The sequence below is a fragment of the Microtus ochrogaster genome, chromosome 8 (assembly GCF_000317375.1).
Source record: "Microtus ochrogaster isolate Prairie Vole_2 chromosome 8, MicOch1.0, whole genome shotgun sequence".
Classification (NCBI taxonomy): Eukaryota; Metazoa; Chordata; class Mammalia; order Rodentia; family Cricetidae; genus Microtus; species Microtus ochrogaster.
This window is the reverse complement of record NC_022015.1, coordinates 62,490,979-62,509,249: the sequence shown is the minus strand read 5'-3', so window position 1 is coordinate 62,509,249 and position 18,271 is coordinate 62,490,979. Positions and strand designations below refer to the sequence as shown.

Below are 18,271 nucleotides of genomic sequence, written 5' to 3'. Positions count from 1 at the left end.
TATATATATATATATATATATATATATATATATATATTCCTGAAGGTATATGGCACAATGTCAATAATCATCTCTGCACTACTTGAAATGGTTACTAGAGAAATAAGAAAAAATGCATGAACTAAATTTTTTGTATGGTAATCTAAAAACTATGAGATTTAAACTAAAGAATCCTTTTCTTAATTATAGAAGGAGAGAACCTGCTTGCACTATGCTGTGAAGAAGAGGTTTACCTTCTTCGATTATCTCCTCATTATCCTTTTAATGCCTGTCTTGCTCATCGGATATTTCCTCATGGTGAGTACTGTTGCTAGGGCAAAGGGGCAGATGTGTAGGAGAGCCATGGAATGAGTCGTCAAGTTTCCCTTGGCAGTGTGATGTAAAGAAATGTCAATAAAATTAGCCTTTGGTTTGTGTAAGTGTTCTTTGACTCACAGTAGAGTCCTAGCTCAACAGACCTCTTATAAATGAGAACATTGTAGGTAGAAATGCATTTGCTTTAGCCAGCCTAACAAACGCCATGTCTTAGCACCATTGTGCATTCTAGAATAATTATAGGGTGTGACCAACTGGTCACACTGGGAGAGGGAGTTCACCTCCATCGCCTAAGAGCACAAGAGTCTCAGAATTACTGGCTGAAATTTTTGTTTTATGTCATCTCTCCCCAAGTTTCTGAATTTTAAGGATGCACCCTAGTGGTGAATTGGAGGAAAAATCCCAAGTCCTCTGCCTTTGGAAGCTGGCAAACACAGAAGGTATTTTTGGAGGTTCTGACCCAATCTTTCACCTCGAGGAACTGAATCACACTTGCATGGGTCTTTGGCAGGATAATTTTCTTGAATAACTAAGTAGGTAGGTAGTGTGAGAATTAATAAGAAGAAGGTCAAATTTGGTTCTTTTGTTTGGTTTTTGTTCTCTTCAAACATGGTGACTGGTCTACACTGCTTTGTTCACTTCTTCCTGTCTGGGGCCCACGATGAGCAGTTCCATCATGGAGAGGCCTGAAACAATGCTTCACTTACCCAAAATAAAGAAATGACTATGCTGTCTCCTTTATGTAGCCAGCCAACAATAGACATTAGGAATTCCTATTAACACACAAGTTCCACTGAAACTTCTGCCAGTTAAAAATGCTGTTTTGTATTTAAAGGGTACAGAATTTAAGGAACATGTTGAGAATTCTTTAATTCACTTCTGAACACACCATTTGAACACACATCTTTGAAGGCTTTTTGAAAAAAAAAACTGCATGTCTTACATTATTTGAACACTTAGAATTTCTAGGCATGAAGAATCTGACATTCACTTACAATTAAGAGGTTTTAAAGAAAACCATTCCAAGATGATGCCTAAGGCTTTTTTTCCCCTCACAAGTGCACATGCATGCATGCATACATGCGTGCGTGTGTGTGTTTTAAGAAGTAGGAATTTAAGATTAACATGAAGTCAGTTGACTGGAACAGTCCCAAGCAAGATGTACAAAATGTTTTTGAAACACCTTTTTGTACTTGCTGTTTGTAACAGGTATCAAAGACGAAGCAGAACGAGAATCTTGTACGCATGCTCCTTGATGCTGGTGTCGACGTTAATGCTACTGACTGCGTATGTTTGCATTTTGAAATAATACTCAGAGAATATGCCTTGGTAGAATACTTGCTGTTGACATAGGTGCAAGCTTTATTTTTCTGGATGTTGACGTATAGTTTTGCTTTCTTTTTTCTCGTTGCCATCAGGTAACTTCGAAGTTATTATTCGCTAAACTCACGAACATAAAATATTTGTTGATTATAGGAGAATTATAAAATAATCTGCATTGGATTGTAGTGACAAAGGAAAATGATACAAAAACACTGTCCTTAGCAGTTTGGCAGTGGCTTTAGGTACATTTAATAGGTACAGCCTATTTGCACATTTAATCTTGTCACATGTTAGCTAAGTGTGCTTGGAACACTAAAAAAAAAAATCTGGCTCAATTTTCTCATCTATAAAGTGGAGATTAAAACAAATTGTGCTGGGGCCTGAACTCAGAACACCATACATGCTAGGTATACATATCCTCCTTAAGTTTGCTTTTTTGTTTGTCTGTTTGTTGTGAGACAACATTTTGTTAAGTTATTTAGGCTGGCCTTGATCTTGTGACCCTTCAGCTTTAGCCCAAAGAATATCTGGGATTACACACCTGCCCAACTTGCCTCGTTGTAAATTGGACATTAGTATGACCTTCTAGGGCAGGTTCCTGCAGTCATCAGAAGAGTGACTAGGCTGTAGTCAGTGCTCAGTACATGTTAATAGCTGCCCCAGTCATGATTCTAATCACTAAAAGAGAAGTCCTTCTCACAAACGGAAGGGAGATAAGGTCAAAGTTTAGAGAAATACCCCAATGTTGGTAGGAGCCACTATAACCGAGATACCATCAGTTTTCTCCTTCCTATAAGGAAGTGGAAGGTTTTATTTTTACTGTTTACTCCAGATTTACTTCTGCTAATGATCAGGGTCAGCTGAAATTTTATTATCCTGTTATTTAATTTTCTTATATTGGTTAGATACAATTTTAGATTTCCCATGTTTTATCAAAAAAGCACAAGTTGAAATTCGATTTTAGAAAGAATTGAACTCCTATTTGTGATGCCTAACGTATTCTGTGGGTATTACCATTGTTCTGTGATAAATGTCTACCTCATTCTTGTTTCCATTAATTACATTATTTAATATAATATTTTACTTATTTCAAATGAAGATGAGTTTAATATCTTTTTATAAGTTGCACTTTTGGTTTAGAATAGAAAATAAGAAAGGGGAACGACTTACTGGATTTTTATTTACATAGTGAGGAAGAGAAGAAAATGTTTGTAGTACAAGAAATACAGCTGCCCATAACTGGCTAACAGATTAGCTTTGGTTAGTTGTCTCCTACAAAATGTGAGCAGTTGCTCTAGCAGTGGGGGCCAAGGTCTATGGTCAGCCTGACCAATGAACTACACGGTTGGTCCTTTGTGTTTCAGTATGGCTACACTGCCTTGCATTATGCATGCCAGATGAAGAACCAGACTCTCATTCCTCTGCTTCTCAGAGCCCATGCAGATCCCATGATCAGGAACAAGGTAAGGACCTAATAACAACTGTGATCCACCCAGTGGCGAGCTTTTCTAATCTGGGCCTTCTGTAGAAGTTCAGTTCACTGTCTCTCTGGCAAATCACAGGAAATTAATTGCTCCTCTTAAGGAAGGAAGGATCATACTCATTTTACTTTTGAATTTAAAAAGTATTAGTACTTTTCATATTTAGGATTAAATATTTTAATATAGACTCCATCACCAATGCCCTTTTGCTTTGTAAATTTTGAGACAGGGTATCATTCAGCTGCCCATGTAGGGTACTGAATGTTTTCCAGTCTTTTATTTTTTATTTCTTTTTGATATCTATTTATTTGATCAAGAGGCTTTTTGAAGTCTCTACAAAGCCTGAGTGAACAGTCTGTCTAAACGGCTGACTAGTCCTCATTGACACTGATTTCTTTTCTCTGCAGCATGGAGAGAGTTCCCTGGATATCGCACAGAGGCTAAAATTTTCCCAGATTGTCTCGATGCTCAAGAAAGCCTCATAGTCCTGTGACTTCTCATGTGGTGACAGAGACACAGCTGAAGGACTGGATGTTGCCCTGTCTTGGATAATTGTTACTCTACGGACACTCAAGCTGGATGCATCCGCCCTGTGGCAAGCACTGGACTTAGAATGACTTTTATTCGGTGGAGGTCACTATGGCCACAATCTCCGAAGCACCCATGACACTTGGAATCGCTATTACTGTCAAAGCTAAAATTTAAAAACATTGTAATTCAGTGTTTTCTAAAGACAAGTCAGAGTTACCTGAGGTTGCATTCTCTCTTCCTGGTTGTGACATCTTTCAGGAGACTTTGCCCTCCATTCTGTCCTGGGAGATGAATGGTTCTTCACAGGCACCTTGATATACTAAGCCAAACAATGAAAGCATGTGCACTCGGACAACATGGCATGTATGTGCAGGGAGTTAGAGATTCCAGCATGAATGTCCCATTGATGGAAAATCTTCACTGAAAACATGCCAGCTGTCAGTTATGAGCTTGTCCAAACCATAGAAATTGGCACATGCTCCACGGCAGAACTGGTATTTGTCATTGTTTCCCGGGGGCTGGTTTACCTACATTACCAGCATACATTTCGCCGTCAGTTTATAAATAAGTGTCTTTTCAGTTTATAAGTTATAAAAGTATCAAAAATGTCTGTACAGAGTCCTTTGGGGTTGAAGCTGTAGCTCAGTGGTAGAGCATGTGTTTGTTGTGCGCAAAACCCTGGGCTTGATCCCCAACACCAAAAAATAAAGAACCTTCTTGTGAACACAATTTAGTTGCTATTTACTTATATATTTTCCTTTTTTGTGGCATTGGAAATTCAACTTAAGGCCTCACTCACACCGTTGTGTCTTCTGTCACTAAGCGATACCCTCAGCCCCAGGTTTGTTTCGTTTTATTGACAAACTTTAAAATGCCATGATTTTTTTGTTTAAAGGTCTTATTTTTTTTTATAGAAACAGAAGTACTTGGGTTATATTTCTAAGTGAGTGATTAGGATAACAAACTGTTTGTCCTTCTCTTGTGAATGATACTGAATAGAAATAAATCTACTCATTAGTGAATTTTGAAAATCCAGATGATCCAGGCGTAGTTGTAGATATGGACTGAGGCCCACTACACACTGCAGCCAAAACAGCTAATAATGAAAAATTAACTATTCTTGAATGCAAAAAGGATCAATAAAAACCCAATCTGGAAATGTTTAGAGACCTATATATAGACCCTGAGGGGACATGTAGGGTTCTGAGGTCTCTAAGGGACTAACGTCAGAGTCATCAGCTCTAGACTAAGTTACCGAGTAATCTGGGGAGCCAGATAAGCTTCACCATCTAATACATGTTCAACGGATACCCATTTAGTCCCAACCTGCTGGGTACCTGCCGCAGGCACGGTGGAGCTTTGACTTGTCTTCAGAGTAGACTGGCAAATGATGTTTGTAATTTACAACTTGCCATCCTTGAACTTTTGTGAAAACTAAAGCGTTTTTTAAGGACTTAAAACCAGATTCATGAATGAGTTGGGAGATTATCTATGAGTGAGTCTGTTTTGATTAAAAGATAAAATATACAGCAATTTACTTCATTCTCCTCATGACATTATAAATGTTTCTTCACAGCTTTCGTTTGGACCAGCTGGTCTCCTAATAGCAGCCGAAAATCCCAGTACTGACACACAGATATGCTATATGAGATACATAATTTTTATTGAAAAACTCATAAATATCCTACAAAATAATCTTTGCGATTCAGTTTAACTCTATTCTAAGGTTGTTTAGCTTAGATTCCACCTATACCATAATTTTATTTTTCTGTTGTTGTCCAAATAGCTTGGCTTCCTGAAGCACTACCCTGTCTTTCTGGCAATAAGATGACAATGTCCAGTTCGTTTTATCCAAGCCAACAGTCCAAAGATTTACAATTTTAATCTATGTACCACTTCTTCCTTTTACTTTACCACACCAAAATTTAACTTACAGAAACAGAAATTAGTTCGGAAAGGGCGAATGATATAATGAATGTGTAGAAACTTTCTGTCGGTCAAGTAACAACTACTCTGCAAGATGGCAGAAGATCCTGAGCACCGGAAATCTGTGTTTACCAACTTAGCTTCATCAACTGAAAAAGAAGGGCAAGCATCTGCTTTTGCATCCAACAAAGAAGCCTGATGTTTTGTTTGGACAGGCAGGTCTTCTGGCAACCCCGCATCTCTGTCCTTCTGTGTAACTGATACAGCACATTTCCAAGCCCAGAAATTCCTTCAAAAAAATCCTTCTCTTGTGACTCCGCCCACAACCAAGCAGAGATAGAGGGAGAAAGGAGATGGAGTCAAGAGAGAGCCAGCAGACAAAGAAGAGGCCCTGAAGGAACTCCCCAGAGTCAACTGGTGCTGCACTACCATGGGTGGCTGCAGAAAGGATTCCAGAGCACTCCAGGATACACCCTATGTGATGCTGTTGCAAGGCTTGCTAACAGCAGGAGCTTCACAATGTGACCTTGCAGGTTCCCTGGGAATGGCTGGGTTCCCACTTCATCAGATGTATGATTTCATTGTACACACGGTGAGGGGCATCCAGCCCCCAGATGAAATCCACGTGAGCCCATTCAGGGATGTTCTTGTGGTAGATGAGGTTGGTCACTTCAGAAAGCAGTGTTTGCACGTCATCTGGGTTTGAAAGCCAATCTTGACCTCCAGTCCACATTGCTGTGGGGACGGTCATATCCCGGACTTTGTACCTTATGGGAGTGGGCTAGATGAAAGAGAATAGTTTGAACTCCACATAATATTTTTAACATCCAAATTCACAGCTTCTATTTCAAGTAAACAGAATGCACATGTCCTGGCTTGTGATGAAAAATGTGTATGGGAGTTAGAGTCATGTAGAACTCTGCTAAGAGCTTCTGTTCCAGGTCCAATTTTAAGGAAAACTTTCTTAACATGATGCAACTTTAGTGTCTTTATTGTGAAATAGAGACAACAGCTCTAAAACATTACTAGATCCTGTGAGAAGGCATGCAAATTTGTCATGTGTGTGTGGTGTGCATGTGCCCATCCCCATGCCTGTGCGTGTGTGTGCGCATGCACACATGTGTGTATGTATGTCTATAGGGATTTATCCCAGGGTTTTATGCATGCTGAACACATGTTCTAACACTAAGCTGCACTGCAGCCCCTATGTTGTACTTTAGACATTGAATAATGTGTAATTTTCTTATCAAACATTTTTGTATGTGAATTTCCTATTAAAATAATGTCCTTGTTAGTTAAGTTTATGGGACAAAATTGGAGACACTCCGCTGAAAAGATAAGGGATCCTGTTACCAAGGTCTGTGTATCCCCAACAGACACAGTGCAGGTTCAGCTTCACTGGACCTCCCAGACCAGGAGAAACTACAGATCAGCCTCAGGCACTCAGCTACTCTAAACTAAGGAGGGCATGAAGTTAAATACCTGTCCCAACCCCATACCTAGCTTCACCCTAAATCATCCAAAGATGTCTTCTTTATCCAGGGAACGTCTGCTCAGACAATGCTGGCAGACTTTTTTGGCAGTCTTAGCCCTCAAGATCAGTCAACACTCAGAAATTTTCACAGAACCAGGGAGGCCTGCTTCTTAGCACAAAACCAAACGCAAGCCACAATTTCAATCCTAGATAGCTCCTTTGTCTTCCAAGCAGAAGGACACTCTCTGGTGTGATAATGCTCTTTCTCATCCTATGGGTGATAAGATACCCATAATACCCACCTAGCTCTAGCTGACACCATCTGTGGCATCTTCCCACACATTTGTCTTTCTTCCCTTCGTGGCCATCTTCTCATGCCTAGTCTGCATTTGCCATAGGCTCTAGAACTCAGCCTACCAAATCCTTATAAATGAAAACCATCTTAGAACTTGAATGTTCTCTCTAAAGCCATGGTTTTTGAAGACAGTCAAGAGCGATCTCAAAAGAGGTAGTTGAAAAAAATGTGACTTAAATTTGCTATCTAAGGGCAACCCCACAGTTCATCTAATTTCCCAACATTTTAAATCTGGGTGGATTATAGCACTGGATGTTAAGTATAATGTGAGACCCCCCGGAGAAATAGTAGTATGTGTATAAACAGTTTTTATATCTATATTCATGATAACCAGGGATCTTCAGTGATACTTTTCTACTTAAAAGAGCATACTCACTCAATTCTGATTCTCCACATTTCTATTTCATACTTTTGGTAATGTAATACCATTTGTGTGTTTCTTTTGTATTTTAGATGAAAATTATATTCATTGAAAGCAAAATCAGAAAGCACATGTGTGTGTGTGTGTGTGCACACGTGTGTGTGTGTGTTGTATCTATCTGTGTATATGAGGCACTGTGTACATGAATGGAGACCAGGGGAGCATGGGGCAGCTTGTCTACCACAGCTTGTCTTGTCTCCTTGAGACAGGGCTCTTACTGAACCTGGTGTACACTATTTTCCTGGCTAAACTGAGTGGTTAGTAAGCATCAGGAATCCCCCCATCTTGAAACCCAATCTTTAACACTGAGATTATAGAGAGGCTTGGTCATGCCTGGCTTTTAATGTAAGTACTGAAATAACTCAGATCCTAATGTTTACACGGCAAGTACTCTTACCTGAGGACTATCTCCCCAGTCTGAAAAGGCATCTAAAGGATTGCATGTAGAATGGTTTCTATTTTACAGAGAGTAAGTCCTGAATCATGGCAGCCTACCCACAATCCCACGGGCTTGAGGTACAGAGTCATGACAGACAGGAATCTCCATCTACTGCCTCAGGCTCTCCTTACTGTGTCACATCACACCACCATAGCATCTCTATGTGCATGTTTGTTTTGGTCCTAAAAGGACCAGTTTACTATGCACTCATCCCTGCCTAACTCGACCCCATCTCGCTCCCAAGAAGCCATGGTGCCTTACTCCTGGGACAGGCTCAATGAAACAGCCCCCCCCCACTCCTTGCAGAAATGAAGAGGCTGCTGGGTAAGCTGTGCACTTTTCCATTTTCAGATGCAGTTAAATGTGAACTATTATCTCTCCTGCTTGAATTTCTGTGTTTTCTTCCTATCTCTAGAATAACATGCTACTGCAACCCCCTTCTCACACGTTTCTGAAGGGTGATGTAATTAGCAGGTGGTATTTGACAGTCTTACTTGGTTGCATTTCTCCAGATTCTTGGTCTCACTTCCCCAGTCAAAGGCACGGAGTTCACCAGAATTCACTGCCTAGAAAGAGAGAGAGAGAGAGAGAGAGAGAGAGAGAGAGAGAGAGAGAGAGAGAGAGAGAGGCATTAAGAGGGAGAAATAGGTTATTTGAATGCTCACTCCATTCCATCTTCGGTTGTGAGAAAAGCAGAGAACAAAGCTCTTTGGGCTATTCTCTCACTCCACTCTGGCAGTCCTTTTAGAAGAGTGCAAGGCAAAACTCTGGCTCTTTTAGGGAGAAATACGGTGTGCAGCAGAGCTTTGCCATTGCATCTATTGCAGGAAGTGTGTCTCTGGTGGATCAGTGTGGATGGGTGTGTGGTACAATTCCAGATGCAATGGTAGGACTGTACACTGCACCTGTGTAATGCCGTGAGGATGGGAAACAGTGCCCAGAGCTTTTCTACGGACCTCCTCCTCCTCCTCCCTTCCTCCCTCCTTCCTCCCTCCTTCCTCCCTCCTTCCTCTCTTCCTCCTCCGTCCTTCCTTCCTCCCTCCCTCCCTCCTCCCTCCTTCCTCTCTTCCTCCTCCCTCCCTCCTTCCTTCCTCCCTTCCTCCTCTCTCCCTCCTTCCTTCCTTCCTCCTTCCTCCTTTCCTCATCCCTCCCTCCTCCCTCCCTCCTTTCTCCCTCCCTTTCTTTTTCTATTCTAACTCTACTCTCCATCTCTTTCTTTTTCCGTGTGTGTGTGTGTGTGTGTGTGTGTGTGTGTGTGTGTGCACACCCACACCACACACCCCTACCTTTCTCTCCTGAGACTGTAATGCTTACTACACCAAGAACTCCTGTGAAAATTTCTTTCTGCTGTTTGGCAAACCCTAACGTTTTTGTTCTGGCTTGACTGTGCTGCTCTAAAAGTCGAAAAGGTCAATTAGAAACAGAACTTTTGCAACTCTGACTCTAGACAGAGAAGGGTCTCAGTTGAATCACACTGCTCTCAAGATACAGCAAAGATAGGCTTAAGCCACTTTTTGCCCTTGCCTCCTATCACTGGGAATTTCAAATCAGTTCACATTTTAATATCGGTGGCCAGATTCTAACTCAGGATAAACAGAAACCTTCTGGATATACGATTATCCCAGACAAAATGTGCAAGAATCCTTCCCCAGGGCTGCAAGCTGTACACTCTTACCTGGCTCCAGTGAAGAATATTCTGCACAGATGTCCCAGCAGGCGAATGGGCCACATAGACATTTGCTCGGCTCTGTAACAAAGCATAATGACTTTAAGGCCAGATGTCAGTCTTGTCAAGAACAAACCTCCATGGTGTCAGGCTAAGACATGGGAGCACCATTAAATCAGCAGCCATAATCTACTGAACAGAAAAATACAAGCATGTACAGCAACTGCCACTGCCTTCCGGTAAAATCGTGTTGTTCATTGGAGAATGGGTTCTCATTAAAAAGACCTTACAAGTTTCAGCCCTAGCACTGCAAAAATAGATCAAACACTAATGAATAAGGAACTTTACTAGAGAAATTTAGAATAAGGACTGGAGTACTGGCCCTAGCTCTATTATTCGATTTTGCAGTGGATCTGGCAAGTTAGCGAAACCCTGAATTCAGTACATTAGACTAGACAGTGGAAACATTAATAACACTTGTTTCTTGGGCGAGTCCCATCCATGTGTTGCTTGTATTAGTTAATGAATAAAGAAACTGCCTTGGCCTAATAGGTAGGCGGAAAAGACAGAACTGAATTCTGGGAGGAAGAAAGCCAAGAGGGAGAGGCACCATGGAGCCGCCAAAATCAGACATGCCAAATCTTTCCTGGTAATCCACTGCCACGTGGCAATACATAGATTAATAAAAATGGACTACATCAAGGTGTAAGAGTTAACCAATAAGATGTTAGAGCTAATAGGCCAAACAGTGATTTAATGAACAAAGTTTCTGTGTGGTTATTTTGGGGCTAAGCTAGCTGGGCAGCCGGGACAAACAAGTGGGCCCTCCTGCAACACTTGGGTTTATTGTCAGGAGCAATTTAAATTGGCACAGTACAGATGCCTATTAAATGGTGCATATAATTACATATATATATATATATATATATATATATATCTTACTTCTTTGTTTTCTTTCCTTAAAAAGACAATTTCTTAGGAATGAAGGACATTATTCCAGTCACAGATGTTGCTACAGGCAGGGCAATCCTCCTTCGTCAGATCTCCTGCCCGATGATCCATGCTGTGGCCAAAGTGTTCTTCACAATCATCTCTATATAATTAGTCCATCATTGCGAATCCTAGAGCAGTGATTCTCAGCCTTCCTAACACTGACACCCTTTAATACAGTTTCTCATGTTGTGGTGATCCGCAGCCATAAAATTATTTTGTTGCTACTTCATAGCTGTCATTTTGCTATTGTTATGAATCATAATCTAAATATCAGAATATCTGATATGTGACCTCTGTGGGGATCATGACTGAAGGGCTGAGAATTGCTGTCCTAGAGACTCAACTTCAGTTTGTTTTGAAATTACTTCATAGCCCCACTTTTTATCTATTTTTCCTTCCTTCTCTAGGAATTACCTCAAGAGTCACATCATCTTCAACTCATACATGCTACAGAACTCGCTGGGTGATGCCACCTGAAGCCATACCTAAGGCAAGCTGAAATTCCCATTTCTGTCACAGAAATGCAAATCAAAAGTCCTCACGTGGAGGGCAGAGATGAATAATGTCAGGTTGACTGTCTTCCTGCTTCCTGGTGACTTTTCTCCATGTATTTATTTCCTGTAGGTTTTCAACCATTGCCTGTGATCTGTCAAGTTAGAGTCTGGCAATGCAAGCTTGCCCAACACTTTCTTACAATTAGGAAATCGCACATTACATGCTGCACACACCAAGTCTCCAGCCCTTGGCTGGTGTTAGTTCATCTTCAAGGACTGAGACTAAGAACTCCCAGCTTGGCTTAGGAAATGAAGCTCCTACTCACCATGTTCATATTGTTCGTGTTGAATCCCCCCAGAAGTAATATGATGTTGCTGCAGATCTGGTCAAGAATCATCTGGCCACAAAGGTAGATAAAGAGCTGTCTGAAAAATCTAGTCTGGTACAGAAATTCTTGTCTGCCAAATAATCCCTGTAAAGATCAGAGATGAAATAATGTCCGTGGCAACATACCCAGGAACAAAAACGGCCTCCATTTTAATATGCATTTTAAGAAACTGGGCTGAAAGACTTCCCTGCAGACAGACAGCTGGGCTGTCACATACCTTGATCATCATATCTGGCAGCAGCAGAAATTTGGTGCCAGGACTTTTTGCATATTTAACAGTGGCTATCGGGGCTAAGGCAAAATACATTTTGATTTTATGAGCTAGCTCTGGCATCGTGGAAAATGCAATAAAGCCTGGAAGAGAGAAAAATTAATCACTGTGGGTATGGAATGTCCAAGAGCTCATAAAATTTACATTTTGCTTTTGTCAAAATCTTCTAATAATTATGTGTGACCATGTCTCAACCTTTTCTGTTGCACCTGTAGGTTCAGAGATGTAATGTGTGTATGGGGTGCGGGGGGGGGAGGGTGTGTGCTCAGTGCCAAAACTCAAGTGTTTCACATGACACCTTTCATATTTGTTTTTAGGTAGTATGTTTTCAATGAGTTAAATTGTTCAGTGTGTACACCCAGAGTAGAAAGAACATTTTTCCCCAAATACTCTTATTTATCGAAGAACTCTGCTGAATCTATGGAAGAGAAATGTTGTCCCATGAATTCATGAAATCGTGTATATATGCACATTTGAAATAATGTATGTATGTGAATTCTGTATTTAGGCTGATGTCTCCAGGTTGAGGGATGGGATAGGAAAAAAGTCAACTTGTGACCTCTGTTCAGTTCCCAGAAACTGAATGGGTTGGAGAGAAGACAGAATCTTTCTATATAGTCCTGATTGGTTTGCTAACTGTAACAAAGGCAAGCACAAGAGAGACTTGCTACCCTCTCTCGCTCTCTCGCTATGGGTACAAATGGCCTATCCTGAACAGATTTATTTTTGACCAGATTAGACCTCCTCTCAAATGTTAAAATCTGAGAACCCTAAATGACCTCTCCAGGAAAACTTCTCATCATGCAAAGCAAGTTCGAGGTTTTTATTTGGACAACCCCATGGTTTACCATTAGACTAATGCATGCTTTCTTGTTGTTCCTCTCAAAACAGCATCTAGCCTTGCCATCTGCACCTCTGCCTTCGTAGAGGGAGGACAGAAAAGTAAATGACCTTTGTATTCATTGGGAAAAATTGTAGCTAGTGAAAAGACAAGTTTGGTGACACCATTTATGATCAATGAGAACGTTCTCAGAAAGGGACCACCTGGAGAGTCAATACCCACAACCAGAGTGACCGCACTGTCTACTGGCACCATGGTATATTGCTGAGTTAAGACAACAGCAAGAATCCTATGAGTTAAGCTAGCGCTGAGTGAGGTCTATGAGCCTGAATTCATAATGCTTTAGTAGGATAGCAGGCTTCAAAGGAATCCATGTCGGTTCCTTGACAGATTGGATTTAGTAATCCTCAGTGGTTATGAAGATAGAAGTAAGACTCTTGTAGGAGCTGAGGAGTGTGTGTGTGTGTGTGTGTGTGTGTGTGTGTGTGTGTGCGTGTGTGTGTGTGTGTGTGTGTGTACATGTACTTCCCATTCAATGTGTTGTCCTCACAGCATGTTAGTTATTTGACATACATAAGTGCAGATATGCTTAGGGTTTCACGGTTAAGTCCTAGTTCTTTCATTATGTCACAATTCATTCATCTAGAAAATGGGGATATGAATTTTTTTTTCCAAAAATTCTTGTTCAGAGATGAAGCAAAATGATGCATTTCTAAGGACAAGCAGTTATTAAATATTCTTATAAGGTAATTATCATTATTACAAAAAGCTAAAACATTACAAAGATGGTATTGAACCCACTTTACTTCATCTTTCTAAAGAGTATAACCCCTGTCTTGGTAGTTAGACACAGCTTCCCTGACCAAAAAAAAAAAAAAAAAAAAAAGTCTTTTTCCCTAGAAAACTGTAATTCTTTCTCAATCCAGGTTTAGCTTTAGAAAAAGAAAACAAAAACAAAAAGAGACCTGATGAGTCCCAGGTTTGAAACCCTCCTTTTGTTACACAGTTCTTCCTCCTGGTGCAAGCCTAATAGTGTTTTCTCATTGGTTTGGGTCTGATGAGACCAGAACAGTCACCATCCCCACGTCGCCAGGTAAGTGATCTTGTTCTGAGGGACTGTCAGGTACGTCTCTCACAAATTCACTCAAAGCATGACATACTAACAGGAAGAAAGAAACTTGAGGTAATACCATCAGTTCTGTTTGTCCCTCAATGAGAGAGGCCAACTTTGAACTCAAGACTTCATGCACTGAACAGCACTGAACACATTCATTGAGAGTATACCAGGACTACACACTTCTATTACAACTGTGTTGTAGACAAAATACTGGCCTTCACAGAGCTAACATATATTATTGTATTAAGTAGTCCAATTAGAATACCCTTAAGAGAGAATTTTTATCTCCATTTTGCGGATGATGAAATTGAGACCAGCATGATTAAAGAATTTGCTTTGGGATATCATCTAAAGCATGGCAGAGACGGCATTTGCATCCATACCATTGCTCTTTCTGCCACATCCCAGGCCTCCTTCAGTTCAGCCTCTGTTCCCTGAAGCTTTTAGAGCCACTGAAGAGGAGAAGGTCAGGTGAGGGGAGGAACTGACTGAGCCCAGCCACAGTTTTGGTCACAGGCGCATAATTTTGCAGACACAAACCTTTCCTGGGAACCTACCCATGGTGGTGCCTTGTGAATAGCCAACATAATAGATCTTTTTCTGGCCTGTTTTCTGTAAGATAAAGTTTATCACAGCAGGAAGGTCAAACCTAGCCATTTCATCATAACTACAAGAGGGAAAAAGCAAAGTTAGATGACAATTATGATACAAACAGCACAGTCAAAATCAGTCACTTCCCATGCCCAGGTTCTGCCAACAAGGACCCTAGTGTCAGCTCTGCTAGCTTCTTCCTGCGCTCCTCATAACCCTCAAAATGGACTTGTTCCAAACCTGTAGTGACACTGTGAGGCCACACACTGATAGAAAGGTCATTCTCTCTAGATACTATAATAGAGTGATGATTATTAAATCATTTTGGACACACAAGCCACCTCCTAATGTGAGAAGTGTTCTACCCCATAAGCAGAACTGCACAGAGGGATGCAGATTTCTTTGTAGGACAGATACTGGAAGTGGAACAGAACTCTTATCTGATGAAGTGGATAAGAACGGGTTGAGTATCAGTGGTAAGTGAGGACCTTAGGAACTTGAGTGAAGTTATGAGAGACACTAGTTAAGTTGGTGGCATACGAAGATTAATACATCCCCAGTTAATGAAACTGGGTCTCCTCTCCTGAAGATATCAGCCATGTTGACACATATGAGGGAGTTAATCCTAGATACTCACTCCCACAAAAATAAACTTACAATTTTCTCATTCCAGTCTCAACCCCCTGACACCAGCCACTGTTCTCACCCCACTGTTAGCCAGACCTTGGGAAACCCATTCTTCTCCGTTCTTACTCAAAGCACCACAAGACAGGTAAAAAAGAAAAACCCGGGGAAATATCAAGTTGGGATTTTGGCGATACAACTAAATGAGCTGCCCAAATGCTACAAGTCATGATTCTTTACCCAGTTCTTCGAGGCCACCTCTATCCTCAGAGTTTTCTTGTACCTGAAAGCCCAGAACTCATCTTGATCTAGAGAGAGAGTCTTGTGTTTCCGAGACCAGGTATTTCCCCTGCTGTTTCCCATCCACACATCAAAGCCAGCATCCGCCAGAATGAAACCGAGGCTGTTGTTGGGCAGGTTGGAAATCCAGTTGCTAGCATCCCCAAGAAGGCCATGCTGCAGCAGCACCACTGGCCTGGATCCTGCAGACAGGAGAAAATTTCAGCTGGGGTGAAATGTTCTCTGTTCTTCTTGCTTTCTCTACAAACAAGGACTTGCATGCCAGAAATCTATGTGCAGATCTTTCTTTTGCCGCTTACTAGTTGGATTATCTTTTGACTTGTTAAAGCTATTTTGTGTTTTAATTTCTTTACCACCAGAAAACAGTTTTTTTTGATGTAAATAAATAAGATACATCACAGGGAACAGGCAGCATACTGCCTATCAAAGGAACTTTAATTACAGCACTGTTAGTATTAGGTCCTCAGAAAATATCTGGGCTGTTTCAGAAGAAATAATGACGAGCACACACATGTACATACATATATATGTACACACACACACATATATGTATGTATCATGGTCTAAGGCTACTACATGTAAAAAGGACCCTTGCTTCAGAAAAATGTGCCTCTCGGAATAAAGATATAAGCCGGGTGTGGTGGCATACACATGCAATACCAGGACGGAGGCAGTATCCACAGGATTCAGGTGGATTATGATTTTGAGGTCAGTCAGGGCAACATGGCAAGACACTGTCAAAACCTAAATAAATAATTGTTATCAATTACAGCCCATTAGGAAGTAAAGGGAACTGTACAAATATCAGCCACTAGGGGGCTGTATTGCACACCAACTGGGCAAAAAGGCTTTTTCAATGCTTGACCCTGGGAGGGCTGCCCATGTTCTCTTCCACACTGATCAATCAATACAGTCACTTGACTGGAAGAACCCAGCCTGTAGGATTTGTGGAACTTAGTGAAAAGTCTGTTCCTCGGGTATTCATTTATTTGCACATTTCGTTCCCTCATGTCACAAATAAACTTCTCAGCACCTAGCCTAGTCTCAGTATCGTGTTAGCTGTTGCCCAGCCCTTGAATGAAATAGAGGTCCCTGCTTTCATTGAGTTTCCACCCTGGTAGAGGAGAAGATAACCTGTTTAGAAAGTAGCTACCGTATGGAATGTCTTTCGGCATTATAAGGGAAAGTATGAGGGAGAGAGGCCGGATGTTAACAGCTGGTATGAGGCTGCATTCTGACTAGGGTGGTCAGGGAACAAGAAGGGTCTTGGAAAGCTGCAAAGACAGAATTGTAAGTTCAAAGGCAGTGGGGTGGAACCCAAGTAGAGCCGCATCAGGTTAAACATGTGGTAAACAGGCTGTCATTTTCAAAAGGCTATCCCAGGACAAATTGGGATAAACAGAATTCTGGACTTTTACACCAAAGACCAATAATGATTGCCCAGTATTTGTTAAGAACATGTTGGGTTTTTTTTTTTTTCTCTTTTGGCTTTTTTGGGGACCTGCCACCCAGCTTCCAAGTAAATTGTACACGGAGTCTTATTATTACTTACAATGTATGGCTTGGCTTATTTCTAGTGAGCTTTTCTTAGCTTAAATTATCCCCTCTACCTTTTGCCTCTGGACTGTTATCTTTCTCTTACTTCTGTGTATCTTACTTTCACTTTTATTCCATGGTTGGCTGTGTAACTGGGTGGCTGGTTCCTAGTGTCCTCTTTTCCTTGTTCTTGTGCCTTCCTCTTTTCTCTCTTTTTTTCCTTTCATTTATTCTTTCCTCCTGGCAGCTCACTTATCCCTCTTCTGCCTAGCGATTGGCTATTCAGCTCTTTTTTTAGACAAATAAGGTGTTTTAGACAGGTACAGTAACACATTTTTACAGAGTTAAACAAATACAGCATAAAAGAATACAATTACATCCCTAAAACAAATGTTCCACAGCATAAACAAATGTAACACATCCTAAAATAATATTCCACAACAATCATGGGCTGCACTCTAATGACTATGTTGTTTTATATAATATATAAAACAGGCATTAGAGTGGAATTCCTGGTGTGGTGTGTGTGACAGACTTATAATGAAAATGACGCGAGACCAAGAAAATGAAGCACTTGGTATTATAGCAGGCAGATAGAGAGGACATGAGAAGGTATATTTTGGCACCCATGACAAGCAATGTAGTTGCTGTTTAGAAAATAAAAGGCATGGAGACCAGTGGGAACCTGTACGCACATACTTTGTTGATGAGAATGATAGTTTAAAAACAGTATCAACTGAGAATTTCATAGGAAAACAAAACTAAGCAACTGACAAACACACGCTGAAAATTAAATCGGTGTGCCTAGACCCTGGCTCCTCCTCCTTAGTGGAAAAGACGGCGACCTCATACATATCTGAAATACTCTTTGGGTGAAGAATATATTGCACACTGTTGAGCTTCCAACGCTTGACTGGAGCTTTCATTCTTTATTGATATGGTTGATATGGGATCATCAGGGAATGTTCTAGAATTTCTATGTAGGAGGGATTTGGAAATAGATTAAGTGTCAGAAGGTGTTTTTAACTTTTAAAAATCCATTAAAATTGATTTTTCTTGAAGACTTTATTTTGTTTTGTTTGTGGGTTTTTACTTTGTATCTATCTATCTATCTATCTATCTATCTATCTATCTATCTATCTATCTATCTATCTATCTATCTATCTATCTATCTATCATGGTGT

General features: G+C 40.8%; 2 protein-coding genes across 3 annotated transcripts in view; one reads left to right on the top strand and one right to left on the bottom strand.

The window, feature by feature from the left end:
- Ankrd22 (ankyrin repeat domain 22) overlaps nucleotides 1–3,604 on the top strand; it is a 21,409-nt gene extending 17,805 nt beyond the window's left edge. The window contains exons 3-6 of the mRNA XM_005352158.3: nucleotides 190–297; nucleotides 1,525–1,602; nucleotides 3,003–3,101; nucleotides 3,527–3,604. Coding sequence (XP_005352215.1) covers nucleotides 190–297; nucleotides 1,525–1,602; nucleotides 3,003–3,101; nucleotides 3,527–3,604 — 363 coding nt within the window. The remainder of the gene's footprint in view (nucleotides 1–189; nucleotides 298–1,524; nucleotides 1,603–3,002; nucleotides 3,102–3,526) is intronic.
- A 1,794-nt stretch (nucleotides 3,605–5,398) lies between these two features.
- Nucleotides 5,399–18,271, bottom strand: part of Lipm (lipase family member M) — a 22,293-nt gene continuing 9,420 nt past the window's right edge. Inside the window, exons 1-7 of one of the 2 annotated variants that reach the window (XM_026781488.1) lie at nucleotides 15,535–15,626; nucleotides 14,594–14,703; nucleotides 12,025–12,161; nucleotides 11,745–11,891; nucleotides 9,941–10,012; nucleotides 8,760–8,831; nucleotides 5,399–6,357 (exon numbers count right to left, since the gene is read on the bottom strand). In XM_026781488.1, the coding sequence (XP_026637289.1) occupies nucleotides 6,091–6,357; nucleotides 8,760–8,831; nucleotides 9,941–10,012; nucleotides 11,745–11,891; nucleotides 12,025–12,161; nucleotides 14,594–14,703; nucleotides 15,535–15,614 (885 nt within the window). In that variant the 5' untranslated portion in view covers nucleotides 15,615–15,626 and the 3' untranslated portion in view covers nucleotides 5,399–6,090. Of the gene's footprint in view, nucleotides 6,358–8,759; nucleotides 8,832–9,940; nucleotides 10,013–11,744; nucleotides 11,892–12,024; nucleotides 12,162–14,593; nucleotides 14,704–15,534; nucleotides 15,627–18,271 lie in introns of those variants that run through there. The other variant, XM_005352157.3, reaches the window with a different exon arrangement.